The 27552-nt window shown below is 44.1% G+C and overlaps 1 protein-coding gene across 1 annotated transcript; it reads right to left on the bottom strand.

Moving 5' to 3' along the window:
- Window positions 1-1960: 1960 nt before the first annotated feature.
- Window positions 1961-26947, bottom strand: LOC124521875 (olfactory receptor 10J1-like). Its single transcript, XM_047093035.1, has 2 exons — window positions 26443-26947; window positions 1961-2907 (listed from the first exon to the last, which is right to left on the bottom strand). Exons 1-2 carry the CDS (start codon window positions 26945-26947, stop codon window positions 1961-1963), a joined length of 1452 nt encoding a protein of 483 aa, XP_046948991.1.
- Between the last annotated feature and the right edge of the window lie 605 nt (window positions 26948-27552).

Below are 27552 nucleotides of genomic sequence, written 5' to 3' on the forward strand. Positions count from 1 at the left end.
AAGGCGTTCAAAGGACTCAACACGGAGCCTTTCTCTTGCAGTGCCTGTGTTCCATCCCCTTCACTCAGCTGACCTCCCAAAACCACTGCCTAGTGTTTACGTGGCTAAGTTGGCAGTTATAGATTATCTACTGAGGAGGTTGAACAGATAGGGCAGCATTTTTGAAGCCCGTCTGAAATAACATCTTTTTATTCACTTAGTAAAACTGACTTTTGGCAAATGCAGGGTACTTTTATTTTTGGGTTCTCTTGGATTTCACCATAAATTTCTAAAAAAAAAAAAAAAAACACACGCAAAAGCCCATAGTTTGAATCTGTGTAAGAATGGACCATAATGAGCTTTTTATGAAATATCTGGATAGAGCCCTATTTTTTTAAAATTAACATAAAGGAGAACACAGTCTGTGAAAACCACATCCCTTGGTACAAGTGAGCCGTGATACGAGCAGGTGGAGCTGAGCGCCTGGGTGCTGCGTCGCTCACACCTTCGTGCGTGAAGATGCCCAGGGGGGAGCTCCCCGTAGTGATGTGTGAATGCACAGCAGTGGGGTGGGAGGGAGTAGTTGGAGTGATTTCATCAGAAGGTCCATAGGAGAGAGGCTTTGGTTTGGGGTTTCGAAATGAGGAGAGCGCCCTGCCGAGTGGCAGTGAGGGATTTCCAGTTAGCACTAGACTGGCCTGAGGATAGGAAAGGGGAGGCCACCGGTCATTGTGTGTGGTTGGGTGGAGGGCTGTATGGGGTGGAGGACAGGCTGAGGGCAGGAGTGCTGGAAGTGGAGGTGACCAGTGGATGGTGTCCCATTAATTCGGGGCCTAGATGGTCTTAAGTGGTAGTAGGGTGGATGGGTGGAGTGTCTTTGGTTGCTCCTAAGTTATCAGATGGCTACATTGTCCTTACCATGCACAACCGCCCAACCCTCTCCTACTCGCCCCTGCTGTAGACTCTCTCCTTTGCTCCCCTGCACTTATTACTTCTTCCACTCCACAAAAGCCTCTCCCGAGGCAAGTCCCTCTCTCCTTGATGGGTGAATCACTCACCCATTCCACTCACCAACCTTTGTACGTCCTCATAATATAGATGCCAATATGATTTACTTGGTGCTACAGCGTTCATCACTTTTAAGGGATTTCAGTCACTTTCCAAAAATGTTTCTCTGACATGATCATGAGAACAGGTTGCCGTTTTCCCATCTGGCCAACCTGGAACTTCTATGGAAAAGATCCTGAATTCAAGCCTAGTGAGTTTTATGGAAGCTCCCATCTCTGAGATCCACTTAGTTATGGTGTCTAGGATGCAAGGAACTTGAGTTGCCAGGGAAGGAGTTACTTCAGCTTGGGTTTAAATGTGTGTAGCTCGGGGCGCCTGGGTGGCGCAGTCGGTTGAGCATCCGACTTCAGCCAGGTCACGATCTCGCGGTCCGGGAGTTCGAGCCCCGCGTCGGGCTCTGGGCTGATGGCTCAGAGCCTGGAGCCTGTTTCCGATTCTGTGTCTCCCTCTCTCTCTGCCCCTCCCCCGTTCATGCTCTGTCTCTCTCTGTCCCAAAAATAAATGTTGAAAAAAAAAAAATTAAAAAAAAAAAAAATGTGTGTAGCTCTAGGTGGGTGAAGGGGAAACCCACGTCCAAAACAAGGACATTACAGATTACATTTAAAACGTTAGCCCTGTCCCGGAGCAGCCTCCCCAGGTTAATCACTCCTTCTGTCCTGATCTCATTCTGCCCACATGGCACATCCACTCCCCAGAAGTTCCTTCCGTGTTGACGTCCCATGCCGTCCGTGTCCACGCTCCAGGGAAATGTGTCCCTTTCTCCAGTGACTGAATCTGGAATGCCTTTGTTCTCTCTGGCCCACCCACTGCTGTAGTAAGTTCTAGAATTTTAACTCTAGGGACTGTGGGCCCTTCTCTGCTTTCCCTCTCTAGCAAATCTTATAAGACCCTCCATTGAAGTGGGCCCATCTTGTCAGGAAAGCTTCCTGCCAGCAGCCCGGAGCAGAGCATCCTTGACCTCCTTGTTCCTCAGGGTATACACCACCGGGTTCAGCAGGGGGGTGATGACGGTGTAGGTCACCGAGATCAGCTGGTCCTGATCCTTGGTGTTCTCCGACTTGGGCTTGAGGTAGGCGACGGAGGCACAGCCGTAGTGGACGACGACCACCGTGAGGTGAGAGGCGCAGGTGGCAAAGGCCTTCTTCCGGCCCCGGGCGGAGGGGATCTTGAGGATGGTGGAGACGATGAGGACGTAGGAGATGAAGACCAGGCCCATGGGGACCAGGATCACCAGCACGCTGATGATCACGGTCAGGGTCTCGTTGACTGAGGTGTCGACGCAGGAGAGCTTCATTACAGGTCGGATGTCACAGAAGAAGTGGGCCACCTTCGTAGCACAGAAAGGCAACCTGAACACAGATGTCACTTGCGTCGTCGCCACGATCAGCCCAATGCCGCAGGCGCCCCCCACCAACTGCACACACACCCTCTTGTTCATGATGACCGTGTACCTCAAGGGGTTGCAGATGGCCACGTAGCGGTCGTACCCCATCGCCGTGAGCAGGAAGCAGTTGTTGATGGCCAAGGTGATGAAGAAGAACATCTGGGTGGCACAGCCAGCCAAGGAGATGGGCTGACTCAGGCCTACAAGGTTACAGAGCATTTTGGGTATAATGACGAGTGTATATACAGTCTCTGAAGCGGACAGCATGCTCAGGAAGAAGTACATGGGCGTGTGGAGGTGACGATCCACACTAATGATGGTCACGATGACGACGTTGCCGGCCAGGGTTATGACATACAGTGCAAGGAACACGACAAACAGGCTGAGCTGGTGCTCGTGGAAGCTGGAGAAGCCCTGGAAAGTGAACTCACTCACCCAAGTGTGATTCTCTGTCTTCATCAAATCGTATGTGGGATCTAAGAAAGAAAAAACCATGTAAGGGACCTAGACGCGTGACTTCTGTCAGCTAGGCTGGCAAGTTCTTGTGGTTAATCTGCCTCGGGCTTTGCTTATTGATACGCACGTTCATGTTTATTCCTTGGGGGAACAGAGAGTGGAAGAACGTCATTTTCTCACTAAGAGAAGGAAGGTGGCTTTTCGAGTTTACTGCTGGAAAGATATCCTACTTCTAACACGTGCCCACTTGTCTCGGGTAAGGAATTAGCATCTCTTAGACCAGTCCCATCATCTTGATCCCAGTGTAGCGATGGTGATGTTACAGAATTGTTCAGATGAGCATGATACTTAACAGTGTAAGCGTTTCTGTTAGAATTCAGACAATTATCGAATACATCCTGGCTCAGTGGTGTCCTGCCGAGCTCCAGGGTCTGCGGCCACCAGCAGAGCTGCTAGGGTTTGGCTGGATCACCTGCCAACGTGATCCCCTCCCCACGCCGCAGCTCTGTGGGTCCCGTCCCCCTCAACCTTTGCCCTCCGGGCCTCTTCCCGAGGCACTACTACTCATTTTTCAAAGCTACCCAAAGCCCATGACACCTATGAAACCCTTTCCTTTCTTCTCCACCCCCCCTCCCCCTCTGGATTCCGCTTCCTTCCACAGGTAGGTAGCACAGAGCTGTTTACTGGCTCTTTTGTCTTGAAAGCACCTTACAGTGGATTTGTGATTACCAAAGACATTTACATCCTTTCATTTCATTCCCATCCGGTGGAACGGGGAGAACAAGGAATACTGGCTGTCTTCAGATACAGAAACTCTTTTGGGAATTGCCCGGGGACACCTTACGGTCTCTGAGAATAGGGAGCCGTGTGGCCACTGCGATGGGGGCGTAATATCTGCTGGCAGAGTCATTACCGGTCCTGCCCCACCAGATACATTGCCTGGGAGGAAGCAGAATGCTGGAGTGAGGAAAACCACAGTGAGGTTTTCTTCAGAGAAGAGGAGTAAATGTTTTTACACCGTCTCCTTTTCCCTGCTGTCTGTGCGCGTGACATCAGCAAAGAGCTACAGCACTGGGCTAAATTTTAACACTGAGATTATAAGCCTAGGAGAAAGCATGACACTACTAACATTTAATTGGAAAATACACCGTGGTGCAGCTCGTCCAACAGGCTCTACCCGATTACCAACCAACATATAATTATGTAACTAAGTGGCTATAAAAAAATAATAAATTCGATAATAGAAACGATGGAGTTGCCTAAAAAGTACATTTTTGCCAGAAGTAAAGCGAATCACCCACATCGCAAAATGGTTTACTATCGGGTAAAAAAACAAAGGTAGGCTTTTCGAGTACTTTTAACATTAACCAACTTCTCAGAAACTCACCATTTTTAATAAAGAAAATCTGCAAAAAGATATAAGAGATTGACACAGTTACGCCTTGAACCCCTTAGAGCAAGCATGTTACGAAAGAAAATGGCATGAGGTTGCAAAAAAACAGTGCAGTTTCACAGACCATTTCTTAAAAAAAAAAATTTTTTTTTAATGTTTATTTATTTTTGAGAGAGAGAGAGACAGAGCACAGCAGGGGAGGGGCAGAGAGCGAGAGAGAGAGGGAGACACAGAACCCGAAGCAGGCTCCAGGCTCCGAGCTGTCAGCACAGAGCCCGACGTGGGGCTCGAACCCACAAACTGTAAGCTCATGACCTGAGCCGAATTTGGACACTCCACCGACTGAGCCACCCAGGTGCCCCTCACGGACCATTTCTTGACAAGGGAGGTGGTTTGGCATTGATGTGTGCACCGTGGTAAGAAACTTAAACCTGCTCCACGAAGCTTTGTCAACAGTGTCTCTGGATTATGATTTGTTAATAGAACGTAGCCAAGGAATCATAGCTGATAAGTGGCAGCCTCCGTTCTTTATTGGCCAAGGTACGCTTTAATCCTGGGAAGCCAGGATTCCTTAGGGTTAGCAAGGCATCTTTGAAAGTGACAGATATCCGTAGACACCAGGACCCTTTTTAGTTTAATTTAACCCTCTAACGACAATCATGGCCCTTTGTAAACCGTTGAAGTCTTTTTTGAAATCTCACTTACTTTTCTTCCTGCAAACCTGTGGCTCAACAGAAAAATGAAAGTAGAGGTCAGAGATGTGGCCCATTGGTCACGAGTATTCACAAGTCAAGGTCATGAAGCAAAGACAGTGTGGTCCTTCCACCTGCACTAGGGCCAGTCCAGGGATGGCAGGGGAAGGAAGGTCACAGGGGCTCCTTGGATACTAGATATTCCCTCCAGCTGGAGGAGGAGCTTTTAACCAAGAAAGGCTCTCTGAGGACCATCTCTTGAGGTTTCTGGGTGCCCTCCCCTGGGCACCCGTGAAAGCCACACCGGGGCTGGAAGGAAGCCAACAGCCAGCGGCCGGGGACCTCGTTATGTGTGGGGCTCATTTCCCGCATCACCTGGGTCTGTGCTGCGGCACTTTGTGAGTAGAGACAGCAGTGGCTTATTTGTCAGCCTTCATTTTTTAAATAAATTTTCTATTTTTATACGGTTGGGCCTTGAAAAACCATGGTTACAAAGCCCCAGTGAGCTCGAGCTAAGAGCCGCTGCTTGGATTCCAGGAAACTGCACAGTTCTCCCTGTAGTCAAGAGCCCTGCTTGGTATTAGAAGCTGGGTGTTTTTTTTTTGTTGTTGTTGCTTTTCTTTTTTCCTTTCCTTTTCTGGAACCAAAACAGTCAAATATGACTATATTTGTTGTCCTGTGAGGTTCAGAAGTGGGAGAGTAAAGCTCAACGGACCTTTCTAGAAGGCCAGGAGACCCACTGCAAGCATCCAAACAAATGCGAGCCGGGATTTCAGCCTCAGGGACCCAGGCAGACAGTCAGACACGCTGGGCCTCCTGAGCCCAGCTCCTCGCCGCTTTCCCTGCCCCAATTCCGTGCACTTTTTCTCCCAAGAGTGTCTTATTCTATTTTTCTCTTTTATATTGTTAGAAGATAAACCGCGACATATTGAAAACACGAAGCTTATTTGAGCAAAAATCAAGTCTGGCAATGACAAATGGGAAGTGGTTAAGAGTGCCCAACCAGCAGGAACCCGGGGAGACTTTTCTAGAGAAGAGGTGGCAACACGGGGAGCATTGAGTGGCTGCAGCTTAAAGCCTACGTGGCCCTTTGTGATTGGCTATCCTTAGTGTTTTGATTTTGTAACTGTGAGGCGTTTACAGGCTCAGATTTGGGTTCGTTTCTGGAGGCGCCACGGTGGTCCAGCCAGCCAGCCCGTGGCCTCTGTGTTTAATTAATCTAACAGAGATTCCCTTATCGGTCCCTGGCCAGATCCTGACGGCACTCTTCCAAGTGGAGTTTTCTACACTTAGCAAAAATGAAGGGCTTATATTCATATCTTTTTTTAAATCTTTTTTAATGTTTATTTATTCTTGAGAGAGAGAGCGCAAGCGTGAGCAGGGGAGGGGCAGAGAGAGAGGGAGACACAGAATCGGAAGCAGGATGCAGGCTCCGAGCTGTCAGCACAGAGCCCGACGCGGGGCTTGAACCCACGAGCCGTGGGATCATGACCCGAGCCGAAGTTGGACACTCGACTAAGCCACGCAGGTGCCCCTATATATTTATCACTTTAAATACACTTTATACTTAACTCTATGTTTGAAGCACGCAAATTGTGGGGCGTCACATCTGGGAACTCGTCACTCAACCCTAGGCTGTTCTCACGCATTTCTCTTGATCCCCTTCCCCCAGCCATGACTCCTTTCTAATTTTGTGTTTATTTTCGTTTATTTCATACCTTTATTGCATATATATGGGTTTAAGCAATGTGTTGTATCTATTTCTGAGCTTTATAAAAATGATCTTCTGTATATAATTTTCTGAGATTTCTTTTTTTAAATGGGTAACCAATTACCCTAGCACCTTTGTTTGAAAAGCCTCCTTTCTCCACTGGCCCACGATTCTCTCTGCCGTATTTCACAATCGTATGTACGTGTGGGTTAGTTCAGGAACTCTCTCTCCAGCTCCGCTGGTCAGTTTGACTCCCTGTACCAAGATTACACTGTCTTAGCAGTGATAACTTTAAAATAAATCTTAGGGGTGCCTGGGTGGCTCAGTCGGTTACGTGTCTGACTTCGGCTCAGGTCGTGATCGCGTGGTCTGTGAGTTCGAGCCCCGCATCGGGCTCTGTGCTGACAGCTCAGAGCCTGGAGCCTGTTTCAGATGCTGTGTCTCCCTCTCTCTCTGACCCTCCCCCATTCGTGCTGTGTCTCTCTCTGTCTCAAAAATAAATAAATGTTAAAAAAAAAAAAGAAAAAAATGAAAAAATAAATCTTAGTTATCAGAGAGATCAATGCCTCTTTATTTTTAAGTGGTTGCACAGTTGCTTTTCCATTTTAGGTCGGGTTTGGAACTGCATTGAATTCAAATATGAGGGGTGAATTGATATAGGCTATCTCTCCATATATTTAAATGTCTTTAATCTTTTGTCAGACATCTTCAAGACCACCATGGAGCTAGATGATTCTGTCGGATCATGCCGAAAAGCTGTTGTAGTCATGGTTATGGTTTATCGCAGTGGGAGGGTGTGCATGTGAATCAACAGTGGGGGAAGGGGCCGGAGCAAAGTCCCGGAGAGAATTGGCTTCAGCCAAGTGTCCTCTCCCGACCGAGTCCCAGAGACATGTGTGAATTTCCCACCACCAGTGCATGATGATAAGTGTGAAGTGACATCATCCCGGGAATCTCACCTGAATCTTGGTGTCAAGGGTTGTTGTTAGGGGTCAGTCATGTGGTCACACAACACCTGTGTTACCAAGAGCAGGGGTTCAGCATAAAGCACATTGTTAACATAAGTTATCTCATCAGACGGATTTAACGCAAGGCCTCGACATATAAAACGCTTATCAAACCGAGTAATTCAGGGGCTCGGAACTCCTTTCCCAGGAGCTGGCCACCAGCCAGTCCTCAAGATGAGCCTTTCTTGGGAATATCTAGGGTTTGAGCAACCCAAGGCCTCCCGAGCTAACCCTTTCCCGCACAGATCTCCGTAAAGAAAATAATTTTGTCATGTTTTTGAAAACCTTTTTTCAGATACAGGAGTGCTGATGCATAGGGGCACTTGTACCCCAATGTTTACAGCAGCACTCTCAATAATAGCCAAATTATGGAAAGAGCCTAAATGTCCATCAACTGATGAATGGATAAAGAAATTGTGGTTTATATACACAATGGAGTACTACGTGGCAATGAGAAAGAATGAAATATGGCCCTTTGTAGCAACGTGGATGGAACTGGAGAGTGTGATGCTAAGTGAAATAAGCCATACAGAGAAAGACAGATACCATATGGTTTCACTCTTAGGTGGATCCTGAGAAACTTAACAGAAACGCATGGGGGAGGGGAAGGAAAAAAAAAGAGGTTAGAGAGGGAGAGAGAGCCAAAGCATAAGAGACTCTTAAAAACGGAGAACAAACTGAGGGTTGATGGGGGGAGGGAGGGAGGGAAGGGTGGGTGATGGGTATTGAGGAGGGCACCTTTTTGGATGAGCACTGGGTGTTGTATGGAAACCAATTCGACAATAAATTTCATATATAAAAAAAAATAAAAATAAAAATAAAACCCTTTTTCGGAGACACAATTTCAAACGGACAGAAAAGTTGTCAGAACAAAAACTGTTAAACATCTTGTATCCGGATACCCAATTATTTCTATTTCGCCCCACTTCATCAATTTTTTCCTTCCTCCTCTGCTTCTATAATTTTCTTCCAAATCACTTGAGAGCATGTTGAAGCCATTGTCTCACAGCATTTTAAATATTTTCGTGTGTCTTCTGCAAGACAGGGAGCATTCCCTTGTATAACCACTGTGTAGTTACTGAGAATCGGTGTATATGTCCAGAGAGAGAGAGAGAGAGACACATGCGCATATATAGCATCAAATACGGTAATAGCGTTACCTAATCCGCAACTCATTGTAAGTTATGCTGGTTGTCTCGATAATGTCCTTTACAGCTAAGCGTCTTTGCAGCCTAGGGTCCCATCCAAGATTACCCATTGCTTTTTGTCCGCCTCTTCCTTTAATGCCTTTTATCTGAAACAGCACCTTGGTTTTCTTTGTGTTTCTCAGACTTGACACTTTTGAAAACTACAGGCCAAGTGGTTTGCAAAATGTCTCTTAGTTTGGGTTTACCCGAGGAGGGGTAGAAATTCTAGTTTTTCCCTCACATTCACCTCCAGTTCTTTTGGAATTCTTTCTCTTTTTTTCTTTATCCTCTGGTTTAATCTTCATGATTATATTCAGATGATGAGTTTTCCACAAGAATATCCCAAAAGTGACGCTGTATAATGAGGAAGAATGAAATCATGCCATTTGCAGCAACTTGGATGGAACTGGAGGGTATTCTGCTGAATGAAATAACTCAGAGACAGATATCATATGTTTTCACTCATATGTGGAACTTGAGAAACTTAACAGAAGACCATGGGGGAAAGGAAGGGGGAAAAAATAGTTACAAACAGAGAGGGAGGAAGGCAAACCATGAGAGACTCTTGGATACTGAGAACAAACTGAGGGTTGATGGGGGGAAGGTTGATGGGGTGGGGGGGAGAGGGGAAAGTGGGTGATGGGCATGGAGGAGGGCACTTGTTGGGATGAGCACCGGGTATTGTATGGATGCCAATTTGGCAATAAATTATATTCATTAAAAAAAGTGATGCTGTGTTGTTCTCCGTGCATCGTACTGGGAGTCACATGTTGTCAGTTTGTCCCGATATTAGTGGCGTGACCTGTAATCTCTCGTTCAAGGTGGTCTCCACCAGAGTTCTCTGTCGTAAAGTCAGTATTTTCTCTTTCTCGAAGGGTGATCTATTGAGATGAATACCTTGTCTCTCATCAAATTCTCGCTCTCCAGTTTTAGGATCCATTGTTGCGTTTCTAACTCCATCATCCTTGCTGTGGATTGGCATTCTACGTAAGGAAGGGATCTATTTACATACAACTAGATTTAGATAGTGTAGATTCTATTTGATAACGTTAGATACTATAATGTTATTTTGATGTTTACATCGTCACCGAATTGGTCAGTGGGAGCTGCTGTCATCTGGCTCCCCTGTTCCTCTGACATGTCTCCATTATCCATTAGTAACTTTTTTACACACCAGCCCTCTCGTACTTCCCCGGTGCTGGCCCTCGAACCAGTCATTTCTGCAGGGAGCTCTGATACCCTTTGGTGGCGGATCGTATTAGAAACCGAGATCTGGATATTGTCATTGCTTGTAATTAGTCTTAGACTCTCAGTGGGGAAAAACAACTAGAAAGTGGGATGTGTGTTGGTGTCTGCGGATTAACATCTACATCTTAAAATCGATGATTTCACGACGGTATCTGCAATTCAAACTGTCTCAGAGTATATTCTGATGTTGCCCCTTTCCATATTTATAACTCCTGTCTCCAGCAATAAGAAACCTGGTTCATATTCTCAATATATTTGCACATTTGCTCCTCTAATATACATAGAAAGTTGTTTCTAAATTGCTAACCTGTGCCACGTCAAAAACCAAACCTACTAAATGGAATTTAGAAATGTTCTATACATTTATCTGAGCGTGTGCTTTTGTAATACAAATGGACTGTATTCTGTGTACTGTTATAAACCTGCTTTTTCGTATAACAATACATTTGAGATGCTTTTACAAATCAGTATATGAAGATTTATCGCATTCATTTGAACAACTGCGAACTGTAGAATAAGAACATAGCGTAATTTATTTAACCTATCCTATATCAATGGATAGTTCAGCTGTTTGTGGGTTTTTAGGCATATTCTAGAGAATCACTCTTCATATATAATTGTGCACTTCTGGGAGCATATCTACAGGCTACCCTCCTGAAAGTAAAATTCTTTGGTCAGTGATATGTGCATTTAAGGACTTAATAACTATTGCTAAACTGAAGCCAAGGTAGGACATTTGTATACATTTGGCGTAACTGAGAATGCTTTCTTACCCACATTTCCATCAACTGTGGGCATTGACCAATTTTTCTTCAGCGTTTGGCAAGATGATAGGTAAAAATGCTGTTTTATTTTTTTTCTTTGAATTTTTATTTCTCTAATTATGAATGAGGCTGAGTATCTTTTCATATGCCCGTTAGTCATGTGCACTTCCTTGGCCGTGAACGTCCGTTGACGTATCTTGCTCAGTTTTTTGTATTGTATTGTCATTTTCTTATAATGAGTTCTATAATAGGGAAATATGCCTTCTATCATACATGTTGTAGATAGTTTTCTTCCATTTATCATTTTTACTGAGCTTACGGGTTTGAAATTTTATTAGTATTATATTTATGTGTGGATCAGGGCCTCCTTGACTACAAGATTGTTTTTTTAAGTATCCCTATTTTCATTTATACTTTTTATGTTTCAGTATTTGATTCATCTGGAATTTAATTGGTTTTAAGAAACAAATTTAGAAATATTTCTTAAATCAGATATACCTTTTATTATTCCCAATAACTAGGCATTGTCTCAACACCATTAAAGGGGGAGCAAAATTTGCCATCCCAAAATGTCTCTCGGGCATGGGGATTATTAAGAAAATTTTTTTTAATGTTTATTTATTTTTGAGAGAGACAGAATGTGAGCTGGGGAGGGACAGAGACAGAGGCAGACACAGAACCTGAAGCAGGCTCCAGGCTCCGAGCCATCAGCACAGAGCCCAACGCGAGGCTCGAACCCAGAGTTTTGAGATCATGACCTGAGGTCTATGCTTAAGCAACTGAACCACTCAGGCACCCCAAGGGATTTTTTAAAACTGGTTATTTTTAACAGCACACGTAGGTGGAAACCGAGTAGAATTTGCCCTTTTGTAAAAGACATTTGCATTTATAAGGGAAAAGTCCATTTGTAAGGGTGTCTCCCTCACCGTACCAGGAAGAGGGGAATGACTCAATCTGTTTAAAGTCTCATCAGATCTGCATCACAACCTTAGCCTTATTGGCTGTGCTTTTCATGGTCATCTCCCACTATCCCCCCCTTCCTCCCCCACGTATTCTTCTGTCTTTGGCTGAAAAAGGTATTTGAGATGATGGCTTCATTTATTTGGGGGGAGTACTTAGTTTTCCTGGGTGTTTCTCCGATGCATACAGGAGGTATGTATGTTGTTAAACTTTTTTTCCCTCCCATTTACCTGTTTCATATCAATTTTATATCAATTATGAGGCCAACCAAAGAACTTAGAAGAGGGAAAACCTTCTGCCCCTATGTCATCTATTAAATAAGAAAAACATCTTGCATCGTTACTCTGTGATGCTACTATATGCTGATCCCAACCCCCACCATTCTCCTTCTTTGGAGTTTTTCTAGTTATTCGCACATTTAACAATTAATGGTGCTTTTATCGATTTCTTATTTGTATTCATAGAAATTTAAGGAGAAGAAACATCCTTAGTTTTTACAACACGGAGCCTGTCTATCCAAAGTGGGATTTAAAAGGAAATGCTTTTAGGTGTTTCACAGAGGTTTAAAATCTTCTCCATATGGAAAATGCCCATTTCCTATTCCCATGTATTTGCTGTGTTTTGTTTCATTTAGAAGTGGGCTACTTCCATTCTATCTTCTAAAGAGCTATTGTTTTTATCACTTATCTTTCCAGCTCATTCTCCCTGGCACCCTAATCCAAAAATTTCTCAGTTTATAAAGTCCTGCACTCTATGTCTGCGGGTGTTTGTATCGTTCTCAGGGGCTCCTGCCCTGAGACTGCCCTGGCTCCTCTTTCTTTCCTCCCTCCCCTGTTAAGATTCCACAATCATTTTCCTTATTGCTTTGCATTTACCTTTAATTCACTTGCCCCTGTTTTACCTGGCATAATACCAGCTTTGGCTGAATCAAATGTTGCTTGTGGAGAGCACCTGGGCAGCTGAACTTCACTGGTGAAAAATATGTTACTACTGTCACGCAATTAGCATGCGTTTGCTCCCTGGTAAGTCACACATAGAAACCACACCCGGTGGAGGTGTCACACAAAGGGAACTTTATTTGCAACAAATAAGGCCATCTCAGGGAATAACTTGCAAAACCACGCCTCCGCCCCAAGCGAGGGTGAATGGGGTCCTTTTATGTAGGATTAGGATGAACATTTAGAGAGGGGATCCTTGTCCCTGTATGTAGAGGCGTGCATAAGGTCGTGAATGCACCTAAGGAAAACATGCCTGTTTGTTAATGAGGCGTGTGCTCCTCCTTGGGTGGAGATTTCAGCATTAAAATGAGGTAAAGCTCTCTCCATGTGTCCCTGTGCGGTCCATCTGCGCAGGTTTGAGTTGGCTGTTAAGCTCAAACTGGTCTGGGGCTCCTCACGAGGGCAGTCGTCACTGCTTGAGGGGTAGTTTGGATTTCCACCACCCCCAGATGCGATCCCCAGCCAGTCTTTTGCCTGAGTCAAAAGATGAGCTGGAGAGAAGAGCTTAAGGGAAATGTGGGACAGAGGTTGGTGGGCACATGCAGGTGGGTGGCAAAGTCAGGTTTTGGGGTCTTGCTGGTGACGCTGGTAACTGGTTGCAATACTGTGATTTGAACGAACATATTTGGTCACTGAGATCACCCAAGTTCATTTCTCATACGTATTTGTTCTTCCTCCAGGCTTCCTGGCTCACAGCTCCCCAAATCCTCCAAATCCTTGAGCAGTTAGAGCAATGGAGACATCTTTTGCAATATTAAAGTAATACCTGGTCTCTTGTCCTTGGGCATCAGAGCCAAAGGGTGAGATGACTGTCTCAGTAATCATAGCGAGCCCCTTTCAACCACAGCTGGGTTTATGTTAACGAGGCGAGTTTTGGAAAATACCTGAGGATAGGGGCTAGGTGGCCGGAAACAAGAACAGGGGAACCAGACGTGTGGTTAGACACTCAGAACGTTCAATCCCCATGACCTCTCAGGAGGGGAGAGTTCCTGGAGATTGTTTGAGTCACCAATGGTCAATGCGTTAATCAATTGTGCCTGTGTAATGAAACCTCCATAAAAAACTCAGAAGAACGGGGTTCAGAGTGTTTCCAGGTTAGGGAATGAGAATATATCCATGTGCCCCTGTGCGGGGCCCCAAATTCACGAGGACAGAAACTTCTTTGCTCAGGACCTTGACCTATGCCTCTCTTCATCTGACTGATGACTTGTATTCTTTAACATCCTTTGTACTAGATTTGTAGTCTAGTCAATAAACCGGTTTCCTGAGTTTTGAGAGCGACTCTAGCCAATTAACAGAACCCAAGGAAGGGGTCACGGGAACCTCTGATTTATAGGTGGTCAGGTGGCAACCTGGGCTTGTGATTGGCATCTGAAGGAAGGAGGGGTTCATCTGGTGGGACTGAACCCTTCTACCTGTGGGATCTGATGCTGACTCCAGGTGGTGGAGTCAGAATTGAGTTGAATCGGAGGACTCTCAGCTGGTGTTGGAAAATGGCTCAGGGGTGTGGGGAAACCACCCCCCCCACACACACACATATCAGAATTGGTGACCCGAACCCCTTTACTGCTCTTACTTAAATTTCATGACATTTCACAGTAAGTGGGGTATTGATGTTGGTGAGCAACGTGCTATATTTCCCACCTACCATGCGCACGATCTCTGGTCCTCCAACTTCTGGAGGTTCTTCCTTATCCTTGTTTTCCGCAGATGATTTGATGGAGGGAGGCAGACGGGGGATGGGCTAGATGGATGATGGACATTAAGGAGGGCCCTTGTTGGGACGAGCACTGTGTGTTGTGTGTAAGGGATAAACTGAATTCTACTCCCGAAACCAATGCTACATTGTCTGTTAGCTAGAATTTAAAATAAATGAATGGGGGCACCTGGGTGGCTTAGACAGGCATCTGACTCTGGATTTTAGCTCGGGCCATAATCTCACAGTTTGTAGGATCGAGCCCGTATCAGGCTCCGCACTGACAGTGAGGCCTGGTATATATTCCCATCACCACGTTCGCCCGCTGTGTGTGCCTGTGCTCTGACTCGGAGCCGAGCACACCCTCCCCCTGGGGGCCACTGCACGCCCCCCTGGCTGGATGCCTGCGTCACAGCCCCTCATCTTCACTCAGGACCTTGGTTCCGCGGTTCTCCCCTGTCTCCTTTGACTCATCAGGTTTGTACTAGCTCACTTTCATTTACAGACTTCTGTGTTCTAATTCCTGTTGCGCTAAAAGAATGAAAACAGACAAAACCTTCTTTGATCCCACATCCTTTTCCAGCTACAGGCCCATTTATGTGCTCCCCTTCTTACCAAAACTCTTGGAAGGAATTGCATTGTCTTCAGTTTCTCTATCCTCTAATTCCCACTAAATTGGCTTTTTCACCATTATATGCTACCAATACAGATTTTTTTTTCCAGTGGGACTAATCACCCCATTTTGCCAAGTCTAATGGTCAATTAATTGTAACTCACCCTACTGGGCATGTTGGCAGCATTTGACCCAAATATGTGACTTCTCTTTCTTGGAAACCGGTTTTCATGCAATTTCCAGGACATGCCCTGAGTGTTGGTACTTTTCACTTTGTTTTTGTTCCCCCACTGTTCCTTCTCTTTCCTCTTCTCCTCAGTCTCTTGGTGTTAGCTCACCTCAAGATTCAGCCCCAGACCACTCTTGTGTTTATCCTCGCCTCTTATGTTTATCCTCACCTATCCTTGGAAAGTTTAAACACTTTCCGAATTAAATCTCTACTCCATACTGCTTTTCAGGATGTGAAGTTGTATGTTCAACAGTCAGTCCATTATCCCCGCTTGGATGTCCACTTGGCCTCTTGAATAGAATGTGCCCCCGGCTGAACCGGCCAACTCCTCATGCAAAGGCACACCTTGTTCCAAGCCGCCATCACCTGTAACGTGGGCCTAGCAACAAGGTCCTGACTGGTTTCTCCTTGTTTCCCCTCTGGCTCTGGGAGTTGATTTTCCACGCAGCCAGAATAAAGATTTTTTTTTTCAAGTTTTATTTATTTTTGAGAGAGAGAGAGCATGAGTTGGGCAGTGGCAGTGAGAGAGGGAGACGCAGAATCGGAAGCAGGCTCCAGACTGTGAGCCATCAGCACAGAGCCCGGCGCGGGGCTCGAACTCACGGACTGCGGGATCATGACCTGAGCCGAAGACGGACGCTCACCTGACGGAGCCACCCAGGTGCCCCCAGAATAAAGATTTTAATACATAAACCACATCAAGTCATCGCTTGCTTAGATGTTTCTGCAGTGACTATCCATCCCATTCAGAGTCCCTGCCATAGCTTGTGAGACCACAGTTTGACTCTCCCCCGTCATCCTGCTCATTGTCTCCAGCTGTGCTGGCCTGTCTGTTAATGCCACAACTAACCCTCCTCAGACCCTTGGCTCTGATCTCAGCCTGGAGTGCTCTTCCCCCAGGTCCTCCTACGGCTGGCTCATGCCTTCATTCCATGTCTTTTGTCCTTTTTCGCTTTATCTTTAGACACTTGCTACGTACCAAAATGATACAGATCACCTACACACTTTTGAAGTCAGCTACGATCCTCTTGAAGTATACACTCCGCGACAGCAGGAGCTGTGTTTACAGCCTGTTTGTTTTCATTTGTGCTTTCCGCTCTCTTCTATTTAGTATTTTGCCTGGTGTATAGTTTTCCCGCCCTTATAGCCAACCTTCTTATTTTGTGTCAGATAGCTAGCGATGAGTGCTAGAAGGACCATAAAAGAGCTCCTGGAGAATGTCACTGGTGTGCTTGATGATAAATGAAGTGGTCAGGGAAGGAGCACATGAGCTCGTTTCGCTGGAGGACTGACTGATGGAGAAAGAACAAACGAGAACGTGCAGAACCTGCACTCTAGACTGAAGGAATGGTAGGTGTAAAGGTCCTCAGAGGGAACAAACCTGCCGTGTTGATAAATGTTGGAGTAGCGGGGGGTTCGCAAGAAGAGATGACGCCCTTCTTAAAGCACGGGCGGCAAGGACAGGCGGAGCTTTATAGGCCATCAGGAGGAAGGTGGATTTTATTCCGGGTGCAATGGGGATCTGTTGGATAGTTTAATGAGGGGAAGGGTGTCATCGGATTTTCATTTTTAGAAGATCACTTTGCTATTTGGTAGAGAATGGGATGGAAAAGCACAAGAATAAACAAGGAGAGTGCATCGTGAGAGACTCTTTCTGGATCAGAGTAGTTTCGGTGGAGATGGGAGGAAAAGGATAAATTCGCGTTGTGTTTTGTAGATAGGGATGACAAAGCTCGTCAGGAGATCCCAGTCTAGATGGCCCCAAAGGCTCATTTTCTCTCTCCTTTCAGTAGTTTGGCAAAGAGCTGACACAGCAGGTCTAAGAAATTTCAGTGGAAGGAGAGGCCGACGCCAGCTGCCAAGTTCTCGATGCTGCCCTTCTTTGTAACAGGGCTGTTTCCCCCTGGGAGCTCCTGCTGTTGGATAATCACTTAGATAGTCCCTGTTTCCCCTTTTTTATAAGTGTGTCATTCCCGTGGTACACCCAAGCCCACTTGTGCACAGCCAAAGCTACGGGTTAAGGAGAGTTGGGAGATTGTGTGTCCTCGTGAATATTTTCTCCTTACAACCTTGTTTGGTTTAACACCCTGCGGTGCTAGCAGGATCTTGTCTTTTTCTTCTTTTGCATAAAAATGTGCTGACCAATGCCATTCTGGGGAGGAGGAGGAAGGAAAAGATAGGATTCAAGATAGGCTCACTGGGTTTTGGATCAAGCAACTGGGTAGAGAAGGTATCATTGGCTAGTTTGGGGAATGGATACAAATTTTGGATGTGTTTTATCTGGAATAATCCTACACCTCTAAATGGAATTGGCGAAAGTGGGCAGCCAGTTAGACAAGCTTGGATCCGGGAAAGACCACAGCTGGAATTATAAATTTGGGATTTCCCCTTATTCTTCATAGCTATCAGCATAACGCAACAAGAACTAATCTAAAGCGACCTTTTCTTTAGAAAACGTTGTAGAGGGAGTGGTCAGAAACCTTTCCCTTCACAACAAGAGTCCCAGCTCCAGATAAACGCTAGGCTATAAAATCATGTGGTGTGAAGTCAGAGGATAATTCTACCAAAACTTTAAGGAATAAATAACCACACCAGTCTTTTAAAAAGGTGGGAAGGCTAGAAAAAGAGGGAGCCCTTCAAATTGTTTTATGATGGGCATAGCATTGAAAACAAAGCCTGATTTGATTATCACACATACACTGGACGGATACACACACACACACACACACACACACACACACACACGTTGGGGAAGACGAATTTATTCTACCCTTGAAGGTTCTTCTAGCTGGACTAAGAATCAGATTGATGAGACAGATTAACAGGAGAAAACCCAATTTAACAGCAAATGTGTGGAGAAGCCACACAGTCCCGGAATTTCAAAGACAGGCAACAATGTGAGCTCAGGAGAAGGGTAGGGTCTGAGGATACAAAGGGGAAGAAGATGGTTAGTGGGAAGGTGAGAGCAGGTGTTTGGAAAACAAAGGTGCCCTGTTATGCACAGAAGTTTCTTAGGTAGCAGGAATCTCTGTTAATAGTGCTCTTTCTGGTACTGGCATACAATTGAGGGGGAGGTAAAGAGCTTCTCCTGAAGCTGCTGGGTTTTGATTGCTCAAAATAGCCTATGTGACAAAGTAGCCCATCTTGGGGCTGCCTGCTGTACACATGCAAAATATGGACTTCACTAAAGTAAATAAAGAGCAACCAGTACCAGATTAAAATAATAGTATCCTGTGGAAATGCATAACAGCCATATTGCATGTGATCAGTAGGAAAACCACTGGATCCAAAACTCTTGGGATTCAAAAACGCGCTTCATCACTTACGGACTATGTAATCTTCGCCCTGTTGTTTAACCTCTAGGCACCTCAGTTTCCTTTTCACCAAAGTTTATACAACATTCGTACCTATAAAGTGGGGGTAATAATGGTGTCTACGTCCCAAGGTTATTTTGAGAATGAAATTAGTTAATTAGCAAACATCCTTAGGAAAGTACCTGACACATGGTAAGTATTCAGTATGTTCCCTATTATAATACCAGTAATACAAGCATTCTGAATGTTTCAATCTATTAATAAATTTAATAAACCATAAACCATATAAATAAAAAGAGGAAAATTATATGCCTCTTTCTCTAGATGCTGGAAAGGATATCCAATAGAATGTAACAACCATTCTTCATTTAAAATAGCCAATTAAATAGGATAGATGAATAATTCTGTAACATAAAAATGAGAAACACTCCCATTAAATAAAACAAGACAGTGGGGCGCCTGGATGGCTCAATCCGTTAAGCATCCAACTTCAGCTCAGGTCGTGATCTCGCGGTCTGTGGGTTTGAGCCCCGCATCAGGCTCTGTGCTGATGGCTCAGAGCCTGGAGCCTGCTTTAGACTCTGTGTCTCTTCTTCTCTCTGCCCCTCCCATGCTCATGCTTTGTCTCTCTCTGTCAATAATAAATAAACATTAAAATTTTAAAAAAAGAGAGACAAAATGGTCACCATAACCATTATTGTTTAACTCCATTATTGTTGTGTACTGACCAACAATATTACATCAAGAGAAAGAGTGAAAAGGTATAAAAACTGGAAAGGAAGAGGTAGAATTGTATTTCCCAGGTAATATAATAGAATACTTGTAAAATAACCCAAGAGAATTCACTGAAAAATTATTACATACATTAAAATTATTCCACAAGGACTCTGGGTTCAGGTTTATCATTTTCCTAGCTACACGGGAATAAAAGCCAATTAATAATATAATGGAAGAAAAGCTATTTCCAATTGCAAAATTATAAGAAATGTCAAAGAATAAACAGAAATGTGCAAAATTTATAGAAAAACAAATTTCTGGTACAGATAAAATGGTATAGATTCATTTCTCTTCTTAAGTACAACTATAGCCCCTGGAAATAACCCAAGAGGCAACCAAAGGAGAACTCTGACAGATGGTGAGAGGAAGCCAGACGTGTTTTGGACCTCAGGCCTACAGAAACAGCACAGTGGCAGGAAATCTTAACCTTCCCCATCCCAACATAAGGTCACCTTGGCCCCTGTGTTTCCTGCCCATCCACCTGGCTCTTTTCCTATCCTGGGTCAAAGAGGAGTCCCTCCCACAACAGTTGGCGGGCCTAGCACCACCACCCACTAATAAGTAGCCAGGGAAAGTGTGTTCTCTCCCTGCAGGGCCTGTAGCTCCCCTCCCTGACCCAAAACATTAGGGCTACTGATCCACCAAGAAACCCAGTTCTGGAAGCCTCTTTGACCTTGTGAGGCTGATGCTTCCCTCCATCCTCCAGAGACAGAGTATAGGCATGGGGAGTACTAGTAGAAGAGACTCTCCATTCCCACATGTGAGGGGCGTGTGACCCTAACAAGTACTTGCCTAGAGAAGCCTCTGTCCCCAAGGCTCAGACTCCCCTCCACACCAGCAGCCCAGCTTGGGGAAACCCCTGGTAACCCTCAGGCAGCACCGGGAGGGCCATCTCAACAGCCCCAAATAAGCCAAACACACCAAATAACAGAAAATGTTCTGAAAATTAAATATCACTGGAACCACAGGCAACAAAAGTAGGCCAGGCCCTGCATGCTAACCCTAAAATGGGCAACTGCCTGCTAAAATAAAAGACTTAAGTAGGATCTCGAGTCTTCTCACATAATAAACAAAATGTTCAGGATGCAAACCAAAAGTTAGTAACAGAAGGACAATAGGAAAACTTTCTAAAAACATAAAAATTAAGCATCCCGCTTCTAACAAATCCATGGGTCAAAGACCACGTCTCAAAGGAAATAAAAGAATACATAGAAAGGAGTGGGAATCAATATAGGATGTGTCGTACATGAATGTGGCTAAAGCAGTGTTGCTGGGGAGATTCATAGCACTGAATGCTTACATTAGAAAGGAAGGAACTTCTCAGATTGGTAATCTAAAGTTCCTACCTCAAGAAACTAGAAAAGAAGAGAAAAGAATCCCAAAGCAAGCAGAAAGAAATGGTAAAGAGCAGAAGTCAATGAAATAAAACAATAGGAAAATAGCAGAAGAAAATCCATGTAACAAAATGGGTTCTCTGAAAAATCAACAAAATTGATAAATCTCTAGAAAGACTGACAAAGCTTGAGAATACACAGGTCACCAACATCAAGAATGAAATGAGGGTATCGCTACACATTCTGCAGCTATTAAAAGGATGATATGGAAATACTGTGAGCAACCTTGTTTCTAAATCCAGCAACTTGACAGAAGTGGATCAAGTCCACTTGATCAAGTGGATCCTCAAAAAAAACCAAGCTACCAAGACTCAGCCAGATAATCTGAAAAATCCTATAACTGTTGGATAATCTGAGTCATTTTAGAACCATTAAAGAAATTGAATTCATAGTTTAAAAACTTCTAAGAAATCTCCAGGCCTAGATGGTTTCACTGGAGAATTCTACCAAACATTGAAAGAAAAATCAATATCAAATATGAACAATCTCTTCCAGAAAACAGAAGAGGATAGAACACTGATCAACTCACTTTAGGAGTTCATAATTTATGAGGCCACTATTACCTTGTTATACCACATAAAGGCTGTACAGATAAAACTATTGATAAGTATCCCTCAGGAACTTAGATGCAGAAATCCCTAACAAAATATGAGGAAGCTGAATACAACAATGTATAAAAAGAATTACACTCCGTGGCCAAGTTGGATTTATTTTAGGAATGCAAAGCTAGATCAATGGTCACAAATCAAACAATGGTATCCACCAGATTAACAGATGAAAGAAGAATGATCATATAATTACATCAACTACAAAGAAACACTTGATAAAATCCAGCACTCATGACAAAAATTCTTTGCAAGAATAGAGGAAAATTACCTCAATGTGATAAAAAGCATATCTGAAAAACCTGTACTCAATGGTGAAAAACTGAATGGTTTCCCCCTTTCACCCCCACAACATTAGGAATAAGGCAAGGATGTCTGCTTTCACCACTCTTATTTAACATAGTAATGGAAGTTCTAGTCAGTGCAATATAGCAGGAAAAAGAAAAGGCATACGGATCAGAAAGGAAGAAATAAAACCGTCCTCATTTATACAGATGACCTAATCGTCTATATAGAAAGACCCAGAGAGTCTACCAAACCCCACCCCCAAAACTCCTAAAATTAGTGACTTACGCAAGGTCATAACACACAATATCAACACATTTCTGTAAACTAACACTGAATGTATGGAAACCAAAATTAAAAGCACGATATCATTTACCATTTCTCCTAAGAAAATGAAATGCTCAGGTATAGAATGTGTGTAAAATTTGCATGCTGAAAGTTACAAAATGGTGATAAAGGAAATCAAAGAAGACTTAAATAAATGGAGAGACCTACTGTGTCCATGGACTGGAAGATTCCACACACATCATAAAGATGTCAATTCTCTTTAACTTGATCTATAGATTTGATACAATTCCTATGAAATCCCAACGACGTGCTTCATAGACATAGACAAGCTTGTTCTAAAATTGGTACAGAAATACATAAGACTTAGAGTAATTAAAACATTCCTGAAAAGGGATAAGAGGACTCACTTGACTCAATATTGAGACTTTCTCTAAAGCTGCATTAACCAGGACAGTACAGTATTGGAAAGCATAGACACTGACTGCAACAGAAAGAAACCCAGAAACTGATCCACAGAAATATGCTCAACGGACTTTTGACAAATGTGAACATTCAGTTCAGTGGAGCCTGATTGCCTTTATTTATTTTTTTAATGTTTATTCTTGGGGGGGGGAGGGTCAGAGAGAGAGGGAGACACAGAATCTGAAGCAGGCTCCAGGCTCTGAGCTGTCAGCACAGAGCCCAACGCGGGGCTTGAACCCACGAACCGCGAGATCATGACCTGACCTGAGCCAAAGTTGGATGCCTCACCAACTGAGCCACCAGGTGCCCCAGATGATTGCTTTTAAAGATTGGCCTGGAGTCAGTAGTTATCTGCAAGCAAAAATCAAACTTTGACCTCAACCTTAAACTTGAAACAAAACTAACTCAGGGTGTCTGGATGGCTCGGTTGGTTAAGAAGCAGACTCTTGATTTCAACTCAGGTGATCTCACACTTGGTGGAATCGAGCCCTCCATCAGGCTCGGTGCTGATGGTGCAAAGCCTGCTTGAGATTCTCTCTCTTCCCCTTCCCCCCCCCAAAAAAATAAACTTAAAACTAACTCAAAACAGATCATCTAAATGTAAAACATAAAACTATAGAAGTTTTAGGAAAAAAATAGAGAAAAGTGTTAAAGTTCTCTCTCAAAATAAATAAACTTTAACTCAAAAAGAGATCATTTAAATGTAAAACATAGTACTATAGAAGTTTTAGGGAAAAAATAGAGAAAAATGTTAAAGTTCCTGATTCCAGAGGAGACTTGAGCCAATGGAGAGTAACGCTATGTTTTTGAATACGGAGACTCAAGATCATTACGATGTCAATTTTCCATAAATTATAAATGTGGTAGGATTCCCGTAAAATAGTGCTGGGGTGTGATTTGCTTGTGTGTGTTTAACCGTGTGGAGAATGCTGTGTGCCTTTGGGGTGGGGGAGGGTGGGTTGTAAATTGAACAGACTGCTTCTAAGACTTATGCGAAGCAAAACATCCAAAAAAAAAAAAATTCTAAAGAAGAATGGCAAATAACTAGCTCTGGTAAATAAAACATTGAAAAAAAAATCCATGATAATTAATGTTGTGGACACACGGAATAAACACATAAATGCGACAGAATAAAAATCCTGCCTTGTTTTTGCATTTCCCATTCTTCATTTCACAGGAGTTTCATTCGCCCCAGGGTAAACCTGAAAGAACCCAGAAAAAAAAAAAAAAAGTCCATTGAATTTCAAAAAGATTTTTTTTTTAAACTCTTAACTAAAGCATTTGTCTTAAAAGCCGAAAGTTTTTTAACTTCAGCAAACTTTTCTAGAGAGGAAAGCCTCTTTTAGCTTACAAAGCATGGTTCTGAATATCAACCTCTTCATTACAGGGTCAGGGGCACAGCTGAGTGCCTAGATGCCTTCAAGGAGGGGCTGAGGGAGGTCCAGGGGCCCTAGAGTAGTCATAAGGAAGGTGAGGTGCACAGACCACATTGGTTAAAGAGCATGAGACCAGGGTCCTCTCAGTAGATGGCACCTGGGGCACCTGGGTGGCTCAGTCGGTTGAGCGTCTGACTCTTGATTTCGGCTCAGGTCATGATCTGATGGTTGTGAGACTGAGCCCCATGTCAGGCTCTCTGGTGAGCACGGAGCCTGCTTGGGATTTTCTCTCTCTGCCTCTCCCTCCACCCCATCTCTCTAAAGAAATAAACTTAAAAAAAAAAATAGATACCACCAAAGATGGCCACTGGGGGTCATGTATCTCCATAGGATCCAACGCGGAGCAGTTAGAAGTGACCGTGGACTATAATTCCCTCCTCTGTGGTAAGGAGACTAGAAGCCTTGAGCAGAACTTGACTGATTCGCCCCGAGGAGAATGGGGAAAAAGGGGGGAGCAGGAATTGAATTCAATTATGTTTACTCATAAAGTGACTTATTCGCTAAATTGCCCCAGTGTGCATGGAAAGGACTCGAGGCCTTTTCTTTTATCTGTCCGATTGGGAGCTCAGAATGACCAAATAGATTGAATTGTAGAACTTCTAGAAGTTAGGTGTTTATGCACCCGCGTGCTTTGGGTTTAAATTCATAATCACTTAACACATTTTGATATTTCTGCATTTCAAAAATATTTTGCAATGAGAATACTGTATACTCATGTGTTTATTGTGTCTCTTTACAAATAGCTCAGGAGAGTAACTTTGACTTGCTCAACAATTACAACTGCTAATCACCGTGTTATTCAACACCTATTTCGTCTCACAGGTTGAGTCTGAAGTTCACCCTCATTGTTTTATATATTTTTGAAGCGAATAATGGTGAATAGTCTTTTATTATTACACATCGAACTCAGTTGCTTTGTTTTTATGGAAGTTTCATGTCAAAAATCCTTTACTTTTGACTTTTTTTTTTTTTTAGCTTTCCAGGAGTAATAATATTAACCTAATATATCAGAAAGATATTTTGTTGACCCTTTTTCATATTTTCATTGAGCTTTCTTTCCTTGCCTTTGTGACTGGGCTTGTGAAGGGCTCAAGACCCAATGTGAAGGACGTTTTCTGAATTCCTGCCCCCTGCCCTGACCGTCCCCTGGTCCCTCTGCTTTCTCTTACTCTCCTCTCACTGGAAGCTCCCATTTGGATCTGCCTCTCATTTGTCTTTCTTCTTACTCAATTTCACAGCGTTCTTTGAGCAATCTGCTCCCTGAGCCATCTGTCTGCCCTTCTTCTGAGCCCCTTGGTCATCCCGTCCATGGGCGGGGGGGCATTGCTGTCAGCCCCACAAGGACTTCTTTGTGTAGCTTGTGTTCAGCCAGAGGAAGCAAAGGGTCAGACCCAGTCATGTGCGCTGTTTCTCTGGCCAGAGCTTCACGACTCTCACACATGGTTAGGAGTCCCCTGTGCGTAAATTCCCTTCTCCTCCACCCCCAATTTCCCTTCCCTTGAAGCCCCACGTGTGGGTTACAGGAAACTTGCAGGGTGTTGCTAGAAAACCTTCTCTCTAGAAGGTTTCTAGCTCATCCCAAACCCATTTCCTGAAAGATATCTCTCTTTTTGCTTCCCTTATCTTCTTAAAACACAAGGCGATTAGTTTTTGGCCCAGTCTGCATTTTAATAACCACTGGTTCAAGCATCCAGTTTATGTTAAAAGAAGGTTCAGTCAAGTGTGATTTTAAAGTGGTTTATACTTCAGGGGAGTGGACTGGTCATTTTAAATGGAAGCTTTTGAGATGCACACTAGATCACGCTCTGACCTTGTAGTTCTCTCCTGGAATAGGGCCAATGGGCATCTGTTCACAGGCCTGCAGAGTGACTTATGCTTTTGTTATGTTAACAAAGAGGTTGAGGAAGTAAGAATCAATTATTAGAAGCCGGTCCCCAGCCTCATTTTTGCTCTGGCCTTGGCTGCGAGGAGTGAGATTTCGCCAATCACTTGAAGCCGTGGCCGTGTGACATTACCTATAAGCTCCCATGTGGAAGATACGCATGCCTATTTGGGTAGAGATTTCATCTTAGGGAAGGGATTTCCTCCCCACCACTCTCCTCAGAGCATCCTGGACTTCTTTGTTTCTCAGACTGTACACAACAGGGTTCAGCAATGGTGTTATCACAGTGTAGGTCACTGAGATTAACTGGTCCTGATCCTTGGTGTTCTCGGACTTGGGCTTGAAGTAGGCAATAGAAGCACAGCCATAGTGGATAATGACCACCGTGAGGTGGGAGGAGCAAGTGGCAAAGGCTTTCTTCCGGCCCTCAGCTGAGGCAATCTTGAGGATGGTGGAGATGATGAGGACGTAGGAGATGAGGAGGAAAGTGGCAGGGGCTGTGATGGCCAAGAGGCTTATAGTTAAGGTCAAGATATCATTAACAATTGGAGTAACACAGGCTAAATCCAACACAGGTCGAACATCACAGAAGAAGTGCTCAATCAGTGAGTTACAGAAAGGCAGTCGGAAAATGGCCACAGCCTGAACCAGAGAGAGCAAGAACCCCGAGGCACAGACTGAGGACGCCAGAATGGTACAGGCCCTCCAATTCATGACAATTGGGTAACGAAGTGGGTTGCAGATGGCCACGTAGCGATCAAACCCCATGACTGCTAGCAGGAGGCAGTTGGTGATGGCAAAGCCAAGGAAGAAAAAGAGCTGAGTCCCACAGCCCACCAGGGAGATGGACTGGCTCAGACCCACGAGGCCGGAAAGCATGCATGGGATGATGACCAGGGAATAGCATGTCTCTGATGTGGAGAGAACACTTAGAAAGAAGTACATGGGGGTGTGGAGGTGGTGGTCAACACGGATAATAGTCACGATGATGACATTGCCGGCCAGAGTTAAGAGGTACAGGGTTAGAAACACGGCAAACAGTATGAGTTGATGTTCTCGGAAGTTGGAGAAACCTTGGAAAACAAACCCCCTCACCTCTGTGTGATTGGCTGTCTTCATTGAGGACGTCAGATGAGAAGGGTGAAGAGAAGGTTGACACTATCCCTTTGCGCCAAAGACCACCACGTCCCCTGGTGAGCACACTGTCAAGAGCAAAGATTCAGTAGCTCAAAACAGGTTCGAAACTTCATGAATCAACCGCCTTTCCCAGGGACGTGGAAGACTCGGTCCTAGAACTGAAGTAAAGATATCAAAAATCTGAGCAACAGTATTTGAAAGTTTGAGGGAAAGCATTCTTTGCAAGGACACCTGACCCTGTGGATGGCCCATGAAGTTGGTCTAGATTTTCTTAAAATGTTGACCACATTCTCAGGGGACAGTGTGATTAAGTTAGAGACTATGAGATAGACACACAAAAAAGCTTGAAAAATTGGAAATGTTTGGAAATCTATAGTTCAAAGAGGAACTTAAAATGGAAGTTAGGAAGTATTTAGAATTAAATAGTAATGGAAGAACCATGTAGCAGAACGTGCACTGTACATTCAGAACGTTATCAGAAGAAAGTTTATCATTGAAAATGCTTATTTTTTTAAAACTGAAAATTGATGAGAACTCATCCTGAGAAGTTATAAAAATAACAGAGTAGGAGGGAAAAAACAGGTGCC

The sequence above is a fragment of the Lynx rufus genome, unplaced genomic scaffold, assembly GCF_022079265.1.
Source record: "Lynx rufus isolate CCGP_SWC_20201006 ecotype Redwood Valley unplaced genomic scaffold, mLynRuf1.p SCAF_31, whole genome shotgun sequence".
In the NCBI taxonomy this organism is placed as follows: Eukaryota; Metazoa; Chordata; class Mammalia; order Carnivora; family Felidae; genus Lynx; species Lynx rufus.

Coding starts and splice junctions, on each gene's coding strand:
- LOC124521875 (XM_047093035.1), bottom strand. CDS start 26,947: ATGAAGACAGCCAATCACACAGAGGTGAGGGGGTTTGTTTTCCAAGGT. Junction 2,908..26,442: donor CATTTTCCGACTGCCTTTCT/GTAACTCACTGA, acceptor TTTCTTTCTTAG/ATCCCACATACGATTTGATG.